Genomic DNA, 21,202 nt, shown 5'->3' on the forward strand with positions numbered 1-21,202 from the left:
GGGTCGCTGCCGTGGCGCCAAAAGGCGAACATGGCGCCGGAGCGGCTACGAAGCCGGGCGGTCTCTGCCTTTAAGCTGCGCGGCTTGCTGCTCCGGGGGTGAGTCTTCCCGGGGCAGTTAACGGGACGGGAAAGCCAGGGCCAGGCGACCGCGCCGGGCAGCCGTGCGCGCCGCGCGCCCGTCGGCGGCTGGGCCTTAAATCACAGAGACCCTTAAAAAACTTGAAGAAGTGAAATTGATGTGGCAGGGTCTAAAGGCTGCGATTCCTTCTTAGGTTTCCCCGACGTTCGCGCGGAGTCGAGACGTTTCTCCCAGGTGGGATGTGGCTGTCCTTCGGCATGTGCCCCATTGAGCCGGAGAGGCGGCCGTTTATTGGCACTGTGACTTGGGCACTTCTCAGCTCCCCTCCCCCAAGTCTGTGCCTTAGCAAAATGGGAATAATAGCAGAGCGACTTCACGTAGTTTGTGAATCATCAGTTGAGCGACCTGGGAAAGCCCATATGCGAGTCAGTAGTTGTCACCTTATTTTGTGAAAACTATGAGCCCTCCCCTTTCTCAATTTTGGGTTAGGTATTATTCCTGAGTGAGAATTCCCAGAGAGTTAAAAAGTGGGTAAGTTTGAAGCACGATCCTAGATCTCCCTCCTACCCCCTTAAGTATTCCCTTTAGAACTTATCTGATAGGTTTCCTGGCCATAATCATGTTTTCTTGTACTTACAGAATGCACTTTTCTAATATTTTTCTCACTAAGTCTGTTTTGTTTTTTAGAATACAGTATTTTTTTTTTGGATACATATTTAAATACTTGCTGGATGGAATATACTTTTTTTGTACCAGGTTATGATTGCACTCGCTGTGCGTGGAGAGTTTTTGTTTGTTTTTGAAATAATGAGTTTTATGAGCCTTTTAACTTTGCTTTTGGCTTAGTGGTGAACAAGGGCAAGAGTGGATATGCTCTGGGAGAAAATAACGAATTTTGTTCGATCGATCCCTGACATTTTACAAACATGAGCAGTTGATCAATTAACTTTTCTTTCTTTTCACTTAGAATTTGACCTAATATTCAGCTGTCATTCATTAATTAATTTAGTCAGAAATATGCTGAAATCCTGTCTACACAGATCTGAGCCAGATCACTATAGCTTTTACAGGCTTTGGTCTATCCTAAGATCACTGTGCTGGGGCAAGGAGTGCAAGAGAGAATAAGACACTGTGGAGCTTGGGGGACAGATAGCGTATTAGTTACTTATTGCCATGTAACAAATTACCCCAAAACTTAGAGGTTGAAAACAGCACACACTTATTATCTCATGTTTTCTGTGGGCCAGGAATTCAGATAGGCTTAGCTGGGTTCTCTTATTTCAGGGTCTCTCATAAAGCTGCAGTCAAGATAGGGTCATCTCAAATGTCAGTTGGACAGGATTTGCTTCCAAGCTCATTCAGTGGTTGGCAGGATTCAGTCCCGCCAGGACTCTTGGACTTGGGGCCTCAGTCCTTGCTGGCTGTTGGCTGGAGGCCACCCTCAGTTCCTTGCCATGTGGTCCTCTCCAACATGGCAGCTTCCTTCATCAAAGCCAGCAAAAGAAAGAGTAAGACAGAAGTCACAGTCTTTTGTAACCTAATCAAGGAAGTGACATCTTGTTTTAAAAATTTTACTTTTAAAAATACAATACAAGAAAATGCTCCATTACTTTTACTATAGCCTATTGTTAGAAGCAAATTACTAGGTCCAGCCCATACTCAAGGCGAAGGGCTGCACATGGATGTTAGTACCAGGAGGCATGGGTTATTACGGGTTGTTTTAGGAGTCTGTCTACCATGGATATTAAGTAGTTCACAGTTATTTAGTTTCACTTGTGAAAAGGATCCCAAGAAAGAAGTGCTCTGATAATGTATAACAAGGTAACTACTCTAGAGTTAAAGAAGGACTTCATTAAAGAAGTGGTTTGAACTGTGTTCAAGGATGAACGGGACTTGAGTAGGTGAAGAAAAGAGTGGGGAGAAATGACCATATAGAGGCCCTGAGGCAGGAGAGCACTGGAGGAGCCTAAGGAGATTTGGCAGGGGCCAGATCCTGTATCCTAAGAACTTTCCCACCATTCACCCAAAATGTGTGTGATTTTTAGGGACTTCTTACTCATCAAATATCTATGGACCACCTTCAGAATGCTTGGCACTCTGCCAGAGGATGGCACGGTTCTAGTTTTTAATTAGCATCATGATAAATTGGAGAGTCATGATACCCACACATAAAACAATCACTGAGCAACCCAAGTTAAGAACAATTAGTATGATGACTCTAACAATAACATTGACATTAAGTGTGAAGTTGTATTCTACAAACAGAATGGCATGCAATTAGCTAATTGTTTAGACAGTCTTCATTCTGAGCCCAATTGGTATTTATTTATTTATTTTTTTTTAAAGATTTTTATTTATTTATTTGAGACAGAGAGCATGAGAGGGAGGAGGGTCAGAGGGAGAAGCAGACTCCCCGCCGAGCAGGGAGCCCGATGCGGGACTCGATCCCGGGACTCCAGGATCATGACCTGAGCCGAAGGCAGTCGCTTAACCAACTGAGCCACCCAGGCGCCCCCCAATTGGTATTTAAATCAGGGATTCGTATGGATTTTTTTTTTTTTAAGTTCAGCCTTATTGAGTTCTTTTGGAGCAGGGAGATTCTTGTGATTTCAATGAGTGTTGCTTCTGTGACTATATTCATATGTCATAGTTTTTTCTAGTCTAATTTTCTAATTTTAAAATTGAAAACAGTGATGAATTTACTGGAATTTACTTTAAGCAGATGCATTAGCAAATCAATAAATATATACTTAAGTGTCTGTTATGTTCAGGACATTGAAGCAAATGAAACCCTGACTTAAATGTAAGGTGATAACTGGCACAAAGCTATTGTGATGTGTCAGATCTGAGGTGTATAGGAATTTTAATAATTCAGAAGGGAGGGGAGGTTGCAGCAGGTAGGGCTGGTCTAGGAAGGCTTCCTAAAAAAAGATGTGATTTGGGGCTTTAAGAATGGTTATGTTGCAGGGGAGAAAAGGAAGAATTTGTTCAGAAAGGACAGGAGAGGTGAGCACTGCTTGCAGCGAAGAGTGAATAGATTTTAATTTCCATGCCACATTGATGAGTGTTTGTCAGTTTTGGGCATAAAACTTTGAGCCTCATCTTTTCTTTCTGTCCCAGTGAAGCCATTAAGTACCTCACAGAAGCTCTTGAATCTATCAGTGAAGTAGAGCTTGAAGATGCACTGGAGAAGATCATCGATGCAGTTGAAAAGCAACCGTGTAAGTAATATTTTCTGATAGCTCTCACATTGTTAATATAGTTCTACATTCTCGATTAGATTTATAGATTTAAGTGGAAGTTGAGGATTCCATATTAAGATATTCCAGTGATATGAGACATACCCAAGGTAGCACTTCTTCCCAAGGGGTAACCTCTGGTTCCGTTGCAACTTCCGGACGTTCCCCAGAGACCCTTACGGTTCTTTCCCCTCACAGAGCTCTCACTGCTAGCTGTCCTGCACTTGACTTCTGATTCTGACCTGGTCCCTACGGTCACTCTTGTCTCTCTGCATGCCTACTACTTTGTCTTACTGAGGTTCAGTACTCCTAAAAGTTTTTTGGGGAAAAAAGAATAAGTGAGCAGGGCTAATTCTTCCTTCTGGCTTCAGCCTTTCTCGAGGGATCTTTCTGTTAAATACTTAACCTTTTACCACAAGCCTGGGCCTACAAAGGAGAAATGCATTTCTTCTAGGTACAGACGTCCAGTGTTTCTAGAACACTGAGGGACAGAAGCAGGTATGGCTTGCTCTCAGGTGTTGTATTGATGCTAGTTTCTTCAATTTTGTAGGAGGACATACGTTCCATGATACAGGAGAGATTACCATTATGTCTCATTTTCAATTCTAAAGGCGGAATTTTAAATATACCTTTGCTTTTAAAAACTGCTTTATAGTTGAAAATTTAGAAAATTATTGTGAAAAAGTAGTATATATTCCTTTAAGATGGCGCATAGTATTTTGCCTGAGAACATAACAAAGTGTTCAAGGGTGCCCACTCTGGAATCAGGTGTGGGTTTGTGTTGCCATATATACTTTCTAGCTGGGCAATTTATTCAGTCTCTCAAAGTTGCACTTCCTCCCCCTTTTACATATTAGCATATGAACAACAATCTATCTATAAGGACAGCTAATCTAATGGCATAATGCTTGTGAAGTATTGAGCACAGTGTCACACGTTTATTGAGGGCTTAATAAGTGGTAGCTATTATATCTGCTACTATCATGACTATGGAAATGTAGCATTGGTGATAGAAAGTTCTACTAATGTAACCTTCTTGGACCTAGGAGTTTACAGAAGTGTTTGTATAACTGAATTTATATTATTAGACAGTATTTAGAAAAGTAAGTCATTTGGCTATGTATTAAGATATTATAAGCGTATTTGAGTGTAGGAGATGAAGGTTTTTTGAGATATGGCTTGTGTTATTGTTCTGACCTAACCCTTTTTTTTGTCCTGAAAACTATGTAATGAGAATCTCAGTGTTAGTCTTTGCAGATTATTTTTAGGAAAAAAGCTATCTGTGGAAATAAGTAATTTTTATGCCTGTTTCTAAGATTGAACTTCAAAATTCTCTTTTCAGTGTCATCAAACATGATCGAACGGTCTGTGGTGGAAGCGGCGGTCCAGGAATGCAGTCAGTCTGTAGATGAAACTATGTATGTGGATAAAATGAACTTTTCCCCCTGCTGGCGATATGAAGTGTTTATTTTATTTATTTTTTTAAAAGATTTTATTTATTTATTTGACAGAGAGACACAGCGAGAGAGGGAACACAAGCAGGGGGAGCGGGAGAAGGAGAAGCAGGCTTCCCGCAGAGCAGGGAGCCTGATGTGGGGCTCGATCCCAGGATCCTGGGATCATTACCTTAGCCGAAGGCAGACGCTTAACAAATGAGCCACCCAGGAGCCCCTGAAGTGCTTATTTTAAATGATTTTCTTGGGGAAAGAATTAGTGGTCAGTATTTTTACAGTGGTTATTTCTTAGTGTTTCTTCTTAAGTGATAGTTTGCATTATAAACCTCATTAAGTGACTCATCTTTACTACTTTTTCCTGGGGATTTGAGGTTACAGTGTTGTTTATACCATTACTAACTTTTGCCACTACCCATCGGATCTGACTTTATATTCTGTATGCTGCCAACAAATTGAATTGAATATTCAGAAGTATACTTTTGCTTTTGCTCTTAGGAAAGTGCAGCGTCCAGAGAAATTCAGCGACTTACGTTGGGTCACATGGTAAATGGCAGGGAGGGTATAACCTTAGTTTTATGATTCTTTCCGCTAACTCATGTTATGAGAGCGTAGGAATTTATATGGCAATAATTTTTCTGGGTTTTATTTCTAAGTGTCCCTCTTTCCTTTCCTCTTTTGAATATGATACTTCTTTCCAAATTCACAGGATTTAACTGGGAGGAGAACAACTGGGAAAATGGATAGAGAGTATTAACTTTAATAGTTCTTTTTTTTTTTTTTAAAGATTTTTTATTTATTTATCTGACAGAGAGAGACACAGTGAGAGAGAGAACACAAGCAGGGGGAGTGGGAGAGGGAGAAGCAGGATTCCCGCTGAGCAGGGAGCCTGATGCGGGGCTCGATCCCAGGACCCTGGGATCATGACCTGAGCCGAAGGCAGACGCTTAACGACTGAGCCACCCAGGCGCCCTAACTTTAATAGTTTTTTCCTCTTTGGGGCAATGGGGATCATTGGCAGGAGTCATTACCGTAAGAAAACAGAGAAATTGAGGAATTTTATTTATTTATTTATTTATTTAAAATATTTTATTTATTTGACAAAAAGAGAGAGAGAGAGTACAAGCAGGAGGAGCGGCAGGCAGAGGGGGAGGGCGAAGCAGACTCCTCTCTGAGCAGGGAGCCTGATGCGGGGCTCAATCCCAGGAACCTGGGATCATGACCTGAGCTGAAGGCAGCCACTTAGACTGAGCCACCACCCAGATGCCCCAAGAAATTGAGGAATTTTAATTTTCACCTTGCAAACTTATTACTTAAGATACTAGGGTACAATGACATACCCCTAAAGCCGTCAATAGAAATTCAAAATGACTGTATCAAAGGGGAAGGATTGTAATCATAAAGTAAGCATTAAAGTTAACTCTTGTTTCTTTCTAGCTCTTTATATGCCACAGTTAGCCAATGCAGAGGTCCAGTGGGACTGAATGGTAAACAGTCTTTGCAACTTCAGCTGTCAGAAAATTATTATATTATAGCATAAGAGAGGCTTTCATTTTTATAGATGAAGAAGTGGCATGAGAAGTCAAATAACCTGTCAAGATTGACCCATAAAAAATGGTGGAACAGTACCTGGAATCTAGGTTTTCTTCAAGTCCATAGGTTCTCTGCTACTCTATACTAGGCGTTACCACCAGGGTAGCAAGAATGTTTTTGACCATATTCAATCTGGGAGATAAACAGATAAAATTTTAGGGAAGATTTTTTAGGTTGAAATATTTATGCAGTAGTGCTGTGAATCTTTTTAAAACTTCGTTCAAACACGGTTATGTTATTAACAGTGTCTAAAAATAAGTTATTTTGTTGAATTTCTGTAACACTATAAGCGTCAAGGATGTGGCCAGTATTTTGGGGGTTCTTTTTCTATTTTATACCTGGTTTCTGGGACACTTTTGCGTGGTATTTTGGATTAAAAAATTGTTGGAAGTGAATTGTATTCTTTAATAATATTATAGCTCATAACAGTAGTACCCATGGGGAGAGATTTCTTTCAAGATATAACTATTTTATACATACATGTTCTTTTTCAACAGATGACATTCTTAATTAGAAGTTAACTTGATGATGATGACGATGATGGTTATTTTTGCTTGAGAGTGTTGGCAATGCTTTCTTGTCTCTGAGAGGAAGATTTTGCCCCCATATTCTGACACTCTAAGAAATTATGTGTATGACCTGTGGAAAGTACATTCGTATACCATAAGATTATAATAAAGTTTTTATGCTCACCTAAAATTCTTATATTTTAGTAAATCAGGTCTGTGTTTTTGTGGGCTGTTTTTCAGAGAACATATTTTCAATATCATAGGAGCATTTGATATTCCACGCTTTGTGTACAGTTCAGAAAGAAAAAAATTTCTTCCGTAAGTATACCATCTATTGATTTTAAGCTCATTTCAGATGTACATTTCTTTCAGAAGGCATATAGTCCATGATTCATTTTTGGCCTACCTTTGTGTATTGTGATAGGTATAAATAGGCATTTCTTTCTTTCTAGTCTATTAATGACCAACCACCCTGCACCAAATTTATTTGGAACAGCAAGAGATAAAGCAGAGCTGTTTCGTGAACGATATACCATTTTGCATCAGGTAAGCTGAGGGGGGAGATGAGACTGTATAAGCTTAGGTAAGACTTAGTGTTAATTAAAGGATGGAATTTTGTAGTCCAATGTTTGTCATTCAATAGACTCTTATTGGGCTTTCTATGTTTGAAACCATATGGGGGATACAGAAATAAAAACAATGGTTTTTGTGATGATAAAAATAGCAGCTAATATTTATTACCTACTTTTAATATGCCAAGCACTGTGTTTAGCATGTTATGGACATACTTACCTCATTTAATCATCACAACGTCAGTGTATGTATAAATGCTACTATCCTCATTTTTTCCATTATTTTTTAAAAATATTATTTATTTATTTGACAGAGAGCGAGCACAAGGGGGCGGGGGGTGGGTGGGGGTGGGCAGAGGTAGAGGGAGAAGCGGGGCTGATCTGGATCATGACCTGAGCCAAAGGCAGACACTTAGCTGACTGAGCCACCGAGGTGCCCCACTATTATCCTTATTTTACAGATGAGGAACTGAGACCTAGATAAGTTTAGGAACTTGACCAAAGATCACATATAGTCGGTATAGACAGGATTTGAATCCAGTGTGTCTGACTCTGGAGCCCAACCTTTGCCTACTACACTATACTAGCTTCTAGCAGCTTACAGTCTGTGAAGTTAAAGACACAAATAAATATAAAGTAGAATTGTATATGTGCTGTAAAAGAGATACAAACAGAATGTATTCATTGGAAAAAGAAGGGAAGCCTTTGGGGAAATGATGGTATTTGACATGGGCCTTGCCTGCTTTGATCTCGTGGTGGATCACGAAATGGTGAAAAGGTGGTGGTAACAGTGTGAACAAAGACACAGCAAAGGGAAATAGTGGACTCTGCAGGAAATGATGAGCAGTTGGTCCATTTTGTGTTTGGAGGAAGGCTCATGAAGAAGAGTAGTATAGGATAGGTTTGGAAAGGCAAGTGGGAGCCAGACTGAGGGAACGCCTTGGATGCTGCTCTTGGCAGTTGGGATCTGGTTTCTTGATACAAGGAGCCTTGGAATATCAGAGAGAGACCCAATCACAGCTGGGTTTTGTGAGCACTTCTCTCCCAGAAGATTTTGAGATGAATTAAGAATGCGAGAGAAGACTTAGGGGAGTCTGTGGTATTAGTCCTGCCAGAAATGACAGCTGGGGTGGGGGGGGCAGGAAGTGGCAAGGGTTGTAGACGGGGACCCCACCGGAGCAGTGGAAGCCATCATTCATGGTGACTGAGTGGATGTGAAGGAGAAGGGAGAGAGCAAAACTCAGAGATGATTAAGGTTGTGAGTCCGAGAGAGTAGGACAGTAGAATAATACATTAACAAATAAGAAAAAGGGAATGTTGGGTGCCTGGGTGGCTCAGTCGTTAAGCGTCTGCCTTCGGCTCAGGTCATGATCCCAGGGTCCCGGGATCGAGTCCCACATTGGGCTCCCTGCTCGGCAGGAAGCCTGCTTCTCCCTCTCCCACTCCCCCTGCTTGTGTTCCTGCTCTCGCTATCTCTCTGTCAAATAAATAAATAAAATCTTAAAAAAAAAAAAAAGAAAAGGAAAGAAAAAGGGAATGTTGGGGAAGATGATGCAGATGATGCAGGTTCTGTTTTAAACATTTGAGTTAAGGTTGCCACTGGGATGTCAGGTGAAAAGTATACCTGGAGCTGAAGAAAGAGATCTGGGCAGAGAGAGATGTAGGGGCCATCTGCCCAGAGAAGTAGATAGAGCTGCAGGGATGGATGAGGCCCTTTGGGAAAGAGGCAGCTGTGGGGAGGCGGCGGCAGAAGGGAAGAGGAGAGAATTGAGGGGGCCAGGCCAGGATGGTGTTAGATGGCAGAAGCGTAAGAAGGTTTCAAGGAGAGGATGGGCAGCGGGAGGAAGCCTGAAAAAGGATGAAGAGGGTGAGCACTGGGGATGCCTATTCTCTCCTGCTTCCATCACCTACATAATGTTGCCAGATCAGTCTTCCTGATGTAGAGCTCTGGTATTGTCGTGATTTTGCACAAAAGTCTTTCAAGGAGGCTTACTGCCTATTGAATTAAATACAGATTATATTTAGTGTTTAAGATCTTCCACTGCATCTTTTTGGCCAGATCTCTACTTCTCCTCTAAAAGTTCCTCTGTGCTGGAACCAAAAATGAAATACAGAATTATTGTTCATTTCTTCTCCTTCTTCTGTAACTTTGCTTATACTATTCACTCTCTGGCCTGCTCTTCCCTCTTTTCTCTGCTGCTGAAACCTTCCTAATTCTGGAAAGGCCTTAAATTCCTCCTCTTTTCTAAACCTCTTCTTGATCGGTTGGATGCAATCTCTTCCTGCTTTAAACCACTATGTCAGTATGTCTCCTACAGCATTTACTAGAGTTAGCCCTGCCTTGCGTTTGGGGTGTTTATCCCTGTTATCAGACACTCCTGGTTTATTTTCTCTGCCACATTTGGCACAGTGCTTTCCATAGAGAAGATGCTCAAGTAAATACCGCATTTCTTTTTTGTTTCTGTGCTCTATCTCATGACCCTGAGATCATGACCTGAGCTGAAATCAAGAGTCAGACGCTTAACTGACTGAGCCACCCAGGCACCCCTTAAAAATTACATTCTAAAGCCTATTATATTATTTTGGGTGTGTCACTTAACCCTTCTGAGCCTCATTTATTCTTATCTGTGAAATAAAAGGGTTGGATTTTAGTCCATTCACATTATTTATTGCAATTATCTCCCTGAGAGCAAATCTGATCGTATTATTATCCTACTTCAATATCTTTGTTTTCCATTGTCTATAAGATACACTTCCTGGCTTGGCATACAGTCTGTATTGTCAGGGCTCTTTTACTGGAGATTACAGAAACTCAGACCGACTAAAACAGAAAGAGGCATTTATTGGCTTTAGAGGTCCACCAGTTTCAAGCACGGCTGGATCCAGGATCTCACACATCATGAAGCATCTATCTCTTTACATCACCCAGCAATTTTTAAAAAATTGATTTTACTTTCAAACAAGTTCTCCCTATGAGATGACAGAGGCCCCTGTAGCCTCAGCAGCACTTGGAAAGGGAGCTCTTCTCTTCTCGTAGTTCTAGCAACAGTCTCCTAGCGGCTCTTAGCTTGAGGCGCTTGATCAACCCTGAACCATTCACTGGCTAAGGGGTGGAGGACTTTGATTGACTAGGCCTTAGTGGCCTGTTTACAGAAGGGGGAAGGGACACCAGCCCTGGCTAAACTCAGTGGACCACAGTGGGGCGGGCGGAATGGTTCCCCAAACAGAGGCTCCAGCTCATCTCTTACCTTGTCTGACACTCCACTTTGTGCACCTCGCGAGCCAACTATACTAAACTTTGTATCACTGCCCAAATACTCTTTTACTCTTGTAACTCTTTCTTGAGTTACAAGAAAGGGAACAAAGAGTATAGGAGTATAAAATCCCTTCCTCTGCCTGAAATGTCTTGTCTCTTTGGTTTCTTACTAGCAAAGTCTTATTTATCATTTAGGGTCTCGTTAAATGCCCCCTTCTGCCTGGGGTCCTTTGTTGTATGGTGGCCCTTGACTTTTCTCTCTCACAGACTCCTGTGCTCTGAGGCTGACACTTGGTTTGTTGTCTTCATATCCTCAGCTGAGAGTGCACTGCTGCCAGCTACACAATAGAGCTTTTTCTTTTTAAAAAAAATTATTTTAAATACTTTTTTTATTTTCAAAATTGCATTGCTAAGTATTTGTATATTAAAATATGGGGGCTTTCAAATTTGTTGAGACTAGGGGGTAGTAACATTAGGTTAAGGACAGTGTTTTGTCAGAGTACTACTTTAATGAATTTTCAAATTTTATTTTAATGAATTTTAGTTTAAAATGTCTGATTCAGTAATTCATGTGAATCTTTCTTTTTTTATAGAGGACCCACAGACATGAATTATTTACTCCTCCAGTGATAGGTTCTCACCCTGATGAAACCGGAAGCAAATTCCAGGTTAGAACATTACCCTAGTTGTTTAGGGGGTGTAAGTATACAAGTTAAATATTTATTGCTTAATTTTAATTTATTAAAATTTAAATGTAAATGAATCACTGGTAACTGTTTAACCAACTAACTGACCTGGGCAGGCTCACTGTTAATCAAGTCCATGCCCTGGGTCCTGGGTCCTGCAAATCTCTAATAGAAGCTACCACTTCCTTCTTTGGGACAGGCCCTGAGACTGTGGTAGCCCCCAGATGGTCTCTGGCCACCAACAAAGATCCCTAGTCCTCCTGGTCTATTTGCTGGATATGACATTGGCTTTCTGATCAACTATCAACATTACCCTTCCTCCCCTCACTCGAACTCCAAAATCCTGGTCTTGTTCCAGCCCATCCCTCTAGTGACCACCACACACTTACTCAGCTAAAACGTGCTCTATCCGTTGAAGTGAAAAGTTTACTTAAGGCAGTAAGGAAACAACATTTATAGGATAAATGAGATAGCCAGACAGGCCACAGGGGTGTTGGGGCCTGAGGAAGAGGTGAGAGGGAGAATTTTTTCTGTCACATGCACTCCTCCCACTTTTATACTCCTATACTCTTTGTTCCCTTTTGTTCCAGCAACACAGTCACTGTCAGGGTTGTGGGGTCGAGCCCCCTATCAGGCTCTGTGCTTAGCTCAGCACGGAGTCTGCTGGGACTCTCTCCCTCTCTCTCTGCCCCTCCCTACCCTTCCATCAAATAAATAAATAAATCTTAAAAAAAAAAAAAGAAAAGCATCAGAAAGTTTTTTTTTTCTTTAGAGAGGGAGGGAGAGGGTGTGGGGGGCGGGGCAGAGAGAGAAGGAGAGAGAATTTTAAGCAGGCTCCTCACCCAGCATGGCTCTCACAACCCTGAGATCATGATCTGAGCTGAAATCAAGGGTCAGATATTTAACCAACTGAGCCACCCAGGCGCCCCAGAAAAGATTCTTAAAAATAGTGTCCTAATCATTACCACCTTTAACTTAATGAAAAAATACAATGGTCAGATTGAGAATGTAAATAATGACAACCTTCCAAAATACTAATATAACTTTTTAAATAGCCCACTAATTTGCAAGAGGTATTGACCAAATAAATAAAATTTATATTCTTTTCTATATTTTAAAAGTAAATGCACTTATCATTATTCAGAATACAGTAGTCCCTCTCTGTCCTTGGGGAATATGTTCCAAGACCCCCAGTGAATGCCTCAAGCCACAGATAGCACCAAAACCTGTATATACCATGTTTTTTCCTACACATACATACTTGTGATAAAGCTTAACTTATAAATTAGGGACAGTAAGAGATTCACAACAATAATTTATACTCAAATAGGACAATTATAACAATATACTGTAATAATTATGTGAATGTGGTCTCTCTCTCAAAATTTCTGATAGTATTGTAACTCACCTCCTTCTTGTGATGATGTGAGATGATAAAATGCCTACATGTTGAGATGAAGTGAGATAAATGATGTAAACATTATGACATAACTTTAGACTACTACTGACCTTCTGACAATTCATCAGAAGGAGGACCATCTGCTTCTGGGCCATGGTTGACAGAGGGTAACTGAAATCACGAAAAGTGAAACTGTGGATAAGGGGGAACCTGCTGTAATATGGTATGAGACTTGAGTCATTGCTAAGAGCCTGAGTTGGTATTTTAGCTTTTTATAGGATAAATTCTATTTTCTGAGTTTTATTTGATTTTCTGCTGTACAGTGGTGTAAATACTGAAATGTGTACTCAAAATTTACCTATTTATAAAAATATTCGTTTCTTCAAAAAACTTATTTTCAGTCTTTAAGAATTTATTTTGTCTTATTTTAAGCTTAAAACAATAGAAACCCTCTTGGGCAGTACAACCAAAATTGGAGATGTGATTGTTCTTGGAATGATAACCCAATTAAAAGAGGTGAGTTAAACTTAATAAGCATCAGACTTGTTTTCAGCCTTGGGACTGGTGAAATGTCAGTTACTATAGCATTCCTGTGGAGTGTACAGGGCCGTGTTCCTCATGGAAGGCTCCTGCCTCAGTTAGCAAGTAGCCTTTGCCCCCGCATCCTGTTTCCTGACTAGACATCAGGAAGGAGAGTCTTATACAGGCCACTGATTTGCGTGGTCTGAAAGTAGTCCCCAGTGACCTCTGGTTGAACCAAGAGGACCGAGTTTCTGAACAAGCAAGGCTGCAGACCACATCCTGCTCCCTGGGAGAGGGACACTGTTGACTCTGTCAGGTGGAGGTATCTGGTGAGGCCCGCAGGGCAGTCCGCCAGCGTCCTGCTTGCCCTCTCTGGATTTGCAGCCGTCATTCTCCGTGTACCCTTGAGGAGGCTCAGTCTCAGTCAAGTGATGAATCTGAGGCGACCAGACTAGCAAAGGGAAACGCCTAGATGAGGAATTGCTCATTTTTAAAAAAGCTACTGTACTCTACTGTTTTCTGTTGTCAATGTTGTATTTTAATTATTTTCACCTAGTATTCATTTTTACATAAATACAGACATATTTCTTTTAATGTTTTTAGGGAAAATTTTTTCTGGAAGATCCTACAGGAACAGTACAACTGGATCTTAGTAAAGCTATATCCTTCTTATATATTTATTTATGGTTTTCTTTATTGAGATTTTTTTTTAAAGATTTTATTTATTTATTTATTTATTTATTTATTTATTTATTTAAGGGAGAGAAACAGCATGAGCGGGGAGAGGGTCAGAGGGAGAAGCAGGCTCCCTGGGAGCCCGATGTGGGACTCAATCCCAGGACTCCGGGGTCGTGACCTGAACCGAAGGCAGTGGCTTAACCAACTAAGCCACCCAGGCGCCCTCTTTATTGAGATTGATGATAGTAGTTTTTTTTTTTTAAAGATATTTATTTGAGAGAGAGAGATCATGAGCAGGGAGGAAGGGCAGAGGGAGAGGGAGAAGCAGACTCCTCGCTGAGCAGGAAGCCCAGTGTGGGACCTGATCCCAGAACCCTGGGATCATGACCTGAGCCGAAAGCAGACACTTAACTGACTGAGCCACCCAGGTGCCCCTTTATTTTTATTTTTTTAAATCTATGTTACATGAGTTGGAGATATTGATTCCATATCATCCTCAAGTTAGCCTATTTGGGTTCCCACTGTAACTTCCATATAGCGATGATATAGCAATCCAGACCTAATCCTAGCCAGAGACAAAAAAAACTTTAATTCTCCCTTATTTGGAGAATCCAGACAAATCACTGAGGAAGTTTAGAACATGTTAAGAATGATCCATACTGTCACTTTTACCAAACTACATCTTAGAATCAGACATGGGACATTTAAACCTAAAATTTTTAAAGCTGTCATCTATTCACAGTTTCAAGTGTGAAGCCTTTGCATTTATTATTTAGAAGGCCTTTGGGCCCAGAATGTGTATTGACTTTATCATCACCTCAAGCACAGAAATATTTTCCTCAACTGTTGTGTACCAGTTCCACAGTGGCTTATACACAGAGTCATGCTTTGTCTTAGCAGAAGGTAAGTCAGTATACTTTTTTCCTGTCCTCCTCATCATACTACAATAAAAGCATTTCTACCTTGGTTAAAATATATTAACATAATTTGGGAGAACATTGCTTATAAGAGCATACTTTTGACAACATTAAATAACTCTCAGACTGGTAAATGGGCCTGAGGTTTCTTTTTGGGGTGATAAAAATATTCTGAAATCAGTGGTGATGGTTGTACAACTTGTGAATATACTAAAAAAACCACTGAATTGTATACTTTAAAGGGTAAAGTGTAATGACATGTGAATTACATCTTAATAAAGTTGGAAAAAAAACCCCAGATTTTACATAGGGTCATAAAATGAAGCATTTCCTAATCTTTATACCTTATCTCTCTGTACTCTAACATGTATTGTGAAATTAAGAAGTGGCAAGTTTTACTTCTGAACCTATTTCTATTTCATGACCTTTTTTTTATATAGAACTGAGACTGTCTTTGGCTCTGAAGCTGTTATGTAGCTTGGGGGGACTGGCAACTTCTGTAGTTAGTTGACAGAGGGTGAGACAAAAGTTTAGCATTACTTGTGTTCCAGTTTCTTTCTTTCAAATGAGAAGGAGAATTGGACAAATGAAGGTGATTTGTTACTTATCTTTTTTCAGGTTGGTTTGAAGATCAGGTGTTTCATGTCAATGCCTTCGGATTTCCACCCACGGAACCCTCTAGTACTACGAGGTATAAGATGCTGGACTGCAGCTCTATGGGAATTTTGTAATATTGGCAGTAGTGAATGTAAGATAGGATATCGTATCTCAGTTATTATAAGGCCTCAGGCTTTGTGTCAGATGCAAAAAGTAATAGACAGTGAGAGTCAGAAGACTGGGCTGTGTATGTAACTGAAAACTAGCACATTGATTCCTGACAACTTTCAGTCTCATCTCCATACCTTGGCTTTTTATGGGAAAGATTTCTAGTCTTCCTGTCTCACTTATCTGTAAGGTTGATTAGAAGTTCAACTGAAATAAGAGATAGGAAAACACTTAGCGGAATATAACTTTCATGTTAACCTAAAGCCTTAATTTGTTTTCTACAAGTAGGCTCCCTGCCTGCTTATGATTTATTTTAATATTTGCTCTAGTCAGTTTTAAAAGACTCAGATACAACCTATTAAGTATTTATTTACTGTTTTTGTATTTCTTATTTTAGGACATTTAAATGTTTGTTTTTCAAGTGCTACAAATAGTATATTTTCATGGTACTATGTACACAGAGGGGAAAATAACCTCATTAGAGAGAAAGAAGCTAAATTTGTAAGATTATTAGAGAAACATCTCCAAAAAGGGGCACCTGGCTGGCTCGGTCAGTGGAGCATGCAACTCTCGATCTCTAGAGATTACTTAAACATAAAATCTTAAAAAAGAACGAAAGAAAAAAATCCTCTCCAACAGAATACAGGGTAGAAGCTAATATTGTGTCATCATTACCTAGGGCATACTATGGAAATATTAATTTTTTTGGAGGGCCTTCTAATACGTCTGTGAAGACTTCTGCAAAACTTAAACAACTAGAAGAAGAGAATAAAGATGCCATGTTTGTGTTTATATCTGATGTTTGGTTAGACCAAGGAGAAGTGTTGGGCAAACTTCACACCATGTTTTCTGGTGGGTGCCATTCTTTTCTACTCTTTTGAACTCAGTACAAGGGGTCATATCTTAAAACTAAATTGTTAAAAAATGTATCTTTCTGAGTAGTCTGTTTTCTTGTAAATGTTGATTCAGCAGTGAGGTATTTTATTTTTTATTTTTTTAGATTTTTTTTATTTATTTATTTGAGAGAGAGAATGAGAGAGAGCACATGAGAGGGGTTAGGGTCAGAGGAAGAAGCAGACTCCCTGCCGAACAGGGAGCCCGATGTGGGACTCGATCCAGGGACTCCAGGATCATGACCTGAGCCGAAGGCAGTCGCTTAATGAACTGAGCCACCCAGGCACCCCGTGAGGTATTTTAAATGAAACCATCTTAAACACTTAAATTTTTACATTTGAAAAATTACTCTGTGTGTTTGTGTGTGTATTCATGAGAAATAAGAATTAGTCCTAAGTATAGTATGAGAATGGATAAGAGCTTGGGCTTTGGAGTCTGACAGGAGTGGGTTTAAATTGCAGCCTTAGACCTTGGGCAGGTTACTTAATCTCTCTCTTAGCTTATAGGGATGTTGTGAAAATCAAGCCATTGCAGGTCCTGGCATATAGTAAGTGCTCAATAAATGGGCAGCATTGCTACTATTATTTAAAAATAATAGTTATTAAAATAAGTTATTATTAAACTAGTAAGTTTTTATTATTAAAAATTCATGGTTAGGGGCACCTGGGTGGCTCATTTGGTTCAGCGTCTGCTTTCGGCTCAGGTCATGATCGTGGAGTCCCAGGATCGAGCCCTGCATGGGTCTCCCTGCTCAGTGGGGAGTCTGCTTCTCCCTCTCCTGCTGTGCCCCCCACCCCAGCTCTTGTTCTTTCTCTCTCTCACTCACTTTCTCTCTAAAATAAATAAATAAAATCTTTAAAAAAAATTCATGGTTCGTTTCAGTTGGTGGAGCATGAAACTCTTGATCTCAGGGTCATGAGTTCAAGCCCCATGTTGGACCTAGAGCTTACTTAAAAAAACCAAACCAAACAAAAAACCCCTTTAATTATGAGGGGTTTTAATCTGATTTCTAGACTCAAAAACTGATATTCATTTTATTCTCTTATTTTTAGGTTATTCACCAGCACCTCCAACCTGCTTTATTCTGTGTGGTAATTTTTCATCTGCACCATATGGAAAAAATCAAGTTCAAGCTTTGAAAGGTATTGAAGATCTACTGAATAAGTATTTCTACATTTATATAAACTAAACTGATAAGAAGTGATCTATAATATTTTAATTTCATTTAAAAGCTGTAGGATTGTATCTAATCAAATATAATTTGATATTTGTGTGTATTATATTCAAATTAAATTTAATATCCCTTTAAAATTTTAGATTCCTTAAAAACTTTGGCAGACATAATATGTGAATATCCAAATATCCACCAGAGGTAATGATTTCTGCTATATTTTTTAAAGTTTTTTTTTTTTTTAAAGATTTTATTTATTTGACAGAGACACAGCGAGAGAGGGAACACAAGCAGGGGGAGTGGGAGAGGGAGAAGCAGGCTTCCCGCGGAGCAGGGAGCCCGATGCGGGGCTCGAGCCCAGGACCCTGGGATCGTGACCTGAGCCGAAGGCAGACGCTTAACGACTGAGCCACCCAGGCGCCCCTTAAAAGTTTTTTTTTTAAAAAAACAAAAAATGAATTCTGTTTGATATCCATGATTATTAAGAAAAAAATGAAGAAAAATTTGAGAAAATTAGTATGCTAAGAGATAAAGTTATCCTCATATCATGATAATGTATGTTACACTGTACTAGAGATTTATAGTGAAAAATATTAAAAGGAAGAGTGATACTTTCAACTATATTTTGAATTTCTTGGTGACATTAAATATCTAGAGCCGCACTCTTTAGTATGATAGTCACTGGCCACATGTGCCTCTTTAAATTCAAATTATTTAAAGTTAAGTATAATTTACAATTCACTCACACTAGCCATAGTTCAAGCACTCGGTACTTGGACGGTGCATATACAGGCATCTCCATCACTACAGAAAGGTCTGCTGAACAGTGTTAGTCTGGAGACTTTTTTATTAAAATGCATGAAATTTAAAAAATATTAAAAATTCATTACTGAATTAAAGGCAATAACTTGTTTTTAGACTATTGGATAGTGTTGCAATAATTGTTTTTTTTTTAATGAATTATGTTAAATTTTGCTCTAGTAGTCGTTTTGTGTTTGTACCTGGTCCAGAGGATCCGGGATTTGGTTCCATCTTACCAAGGTAAGTTTTGTTTAGATTTTTCTAACAATAAAAAAAATTTGTACCATTCAAAGATATATTCTTTACCACATAAATTGTTTTTATAGGCCACCACTTGCTGAAAGCATCACTAATGAATTCAGACAAAGAGTGCCATTTTCAGTTTTTACTACTAATCCTTGCAGGTAAATATTACCATTTTGTGTTACACTTTTTTTCCTTTCATTTTAAAATTAACTTGATTCTTAAACTGTGTCTCCGAACTTTGAGTACTGTGAGATGAGAAAATTTCTCTTTATTTTAGGTTTCTCCAAACTTTTTTTAAAAAATATTTTATTTATTTATTTGACAGAGAGACAGTGAGATAGAGAACACAAGCAGGGGGAGTGGGAGAGGGAGAAGCGGGTTCCCCGCCGAGCAGGGAGCCCGATGTGGGGCTCGATCCCAGGACCCTGGAATCATGACCTGAGCCGAAGGCAGACGCTTAACCGACTGAGCCACCCAGGCATCCCGGTTTCTCAAAATTTAAAAATATTTTAACATGATTTAATTGACTAATAATGAATTTAGAAGCTGAAAAACAGATGGAGATTTAAAAACTGATATACTCATCACACATCCTTTAAGAAAAGTTACAATGGATAAGTGAAAAGATTATGCATTTACTGCATGTGCCGCTCACTGTAATCATAGGCTGTTACCCCCAGTCCTTGGTTCTCCTCTCTTTTCTGCCTGCATTCACTCCTTTGGTGACCCTATCCACTCCCAAGGCTTTCAGTACCATCTACCTATCGCCCTGTCAGCTCCCGACCCGTTCTGTACCCTTCTTTATCAGAGTTCGTGGTACCTTTATCCTTCCAGTCACTCAGGCCAAAGACTTTTGGGTTTCTCTCACATGTAGTTTTTCAGGAAGTCCTTCAAAAATTTGAAGGAAGTCTTCAAAATATATGCAGAATCTGGCTGCCCCTCACCACCTCTGCCTCTATGACCCTCTACCATCTTCTCTCACCTGGATTCCTGTGGTAGCCTCCTAGTTGGTCTCAAGCTTCTCCCCTTGCCCTCCTTCTATAGTCTGTTCTTAACGATGTGTCAGAGTGATCCTTTGACACACAGGCATATCACATCCTCCTTACTGATCCTGAAAGATGGGACCCCCTTGCGCCATTCAGTAACAGCCCGCATCCTGGCAGTGGTAGTCAGGGCCCTGCATGATCTAGCCTCCTGTGCCCTCTCCGAGTTCCTCCCTCCCTCATTTATTCCAGTCGCTACAGCCTCCTTTCTGTTCCTCAAACATGCCCGACATGCTCCATCTCGGGGCTCTGCTGTACCCGCTCCCTCTGTCTGCACGGTGTTCTTCCTTCACCTATCTGCTTGACTAAGTCTCTCGCCTCCTTCAAGTCTGTGCTCAAATCAGACTCCATTATCAGCCCTGCCTGTTTTGATCATCCCACTTAATAGTCCAGCCTTCTGGCCCTTTTCTCCTCACAGATGATCGATCCCTAATAGCCTGTTTTTCTTTTTCTGTTTTCTTTTTCCCATACAGTTACATACATACATCTCCCAATATCCTTATATAATTATCATGTTTATTGTTTATTTTCTCAGACTGTCCTGCCTCCATTAGAATATAAACTGCATGAGGACTGCGATCTTTTTTTTTGTTCATTCATCCCTAGAATTGTGCCAGACACATATGAAGAGCTCAATAAATTACTGTTGAATGAGTGGATTAATAGATAGATTCTAGCTGAATTTTTGCTGTGGTAAACAATGGGAAGGGGGAATGGCTTTTACCATAAAACATTTTTTTTTAAGATTTTATTTATTTATTTGAGACAGAGAGAATGAGAGAGAGAGAGCACATGAGAGGGGGAGGGTCAGAGGGAGAAGCAGGCTCCCTGCCGAGCAGGGAGCCTGACGCGGGACTCGATCCAGGGACTCCAGGATCATGACCTGAGCCGAAGGCAGTCGCTTAACCAACTGAGCCACCCAGGCGCCCTATCATAAAACATTTTGCCTTTTAAACTATCTCCTATTTTTTCCCGAGGAAGTCAAATTCAACAACTATTTTCATTTCAGAATTCAATATTGTACACAAGAAATTATTGTCTTTCGTGAAGACTTAGTGAATAAAATGTGCAGAAACTGTGTCCGTTTTCCTAGTAGCAATTTGGATATTCCTAATCATGTAAGTTAAGAGTCTTCTTTATTAAACTGTCTTAAGTATTGCATTATATAAAATTTTTTTAAGCCACTTAATAATTTGCCCTTTTATGTTTATTTATAGTTCAAAATAACTTGAACATATTTTTGTTAGTAAGTTAATTTTTGTTACTAAGTCAGTGTTTCTCAACTTTCTCACTGAAGTATCCCCTAATGGGCAGAGGAAAACCTTAGAACAAACAGGAAATTTCTTTGAAGCTTCCTATTTTGCTTTTAAAACTCATAA

General features: G+C 39.9%; 1 protein-coding gene across 4 annotated transcripts in view; it reads left to right on the forward strand.

Moving 5' to 3' along the window:
- Positions 1–21,202, forward strand: part of POLE2 (DNA polymerase epsilon 2, accessory subunit) — a 25,030-nt gene continuing 3,828 nt past the window's right edge. Inside the window, exons 1-16 of one of the 4 annotated variants that reach the window (XM_006729621.3) lie at positions 1–98; positions 3,202–3,302; positions 4,663–4,738; positions 7,114–7,191; positions 7,326–7,419; positions 11,295–11,369; positions 13,219–13,302; positions 13,912–13,968; positions 14,841–14,889; positions 15,522–15,594; positions 16,348–16,520; positions 17,615–17,704; positions 17,880–17,934; positions 18,715–18,774; positions 18,861–18,938; positions 20,833–20,941. In XM_006729621.3, the coding sequence (XP_006729684.1) occupies positions 31–98; positions 3,202–3,302; positions 4,663–4,738; positions 7,114–7,191; positions 7,326–7,419; positions 11,295–11,369; positions 13,219–13,302; positions 13,912–13,968; positions 14,841–14,889; positions 15,522–15,594; positions 16,348–16,520; positions 17,615–17,704; positions 17,880–17,934; positions 18,715–18,774; positions 18,861–18,938; positions 20,833–20,941 (1,320 nt within the window). In that variant the 5' untranslated portion in view covers positions 1–30. Of the gene's footprint in view, positions 99–3,201; positions 3,303–3,774; positions 3,819–4,662; positions 4,739–7,113; positions 7,192–7,325; positions 7,420–11,294; positions 11,370–13,218; positions 13,303–13,911; positions 13,969–14,840; positions 14,890–15,521; positions 15,595–16,347; positions 16,521–17,614; positions 17,705–17,879; positions 17,935–18,714; positions 18,775–18,860; positions 18,939–20,832; positions 20,942–21,202 lie in introns of those variants that run through there. The other 3 variants (XM_006729622.3, XM_081830558.1, XM_081830557.1) reach the window with 3 other exon arrangements.

Source organism: Leptonychotes weddellii, chromosome 9 (genome assembly GCF_054177405.1).
Source record: "Leptonychotes weddellii isolate Sample4059 chromosome 9, ASM5417740v2, whole genome shotgun sequence".
Lineage (NCBI taxonomy): Eukaryota > Metazoa > Chordata > Mammalia > Carnivora > Phocidae > Leptonychotes > Leptonychotes weddellii.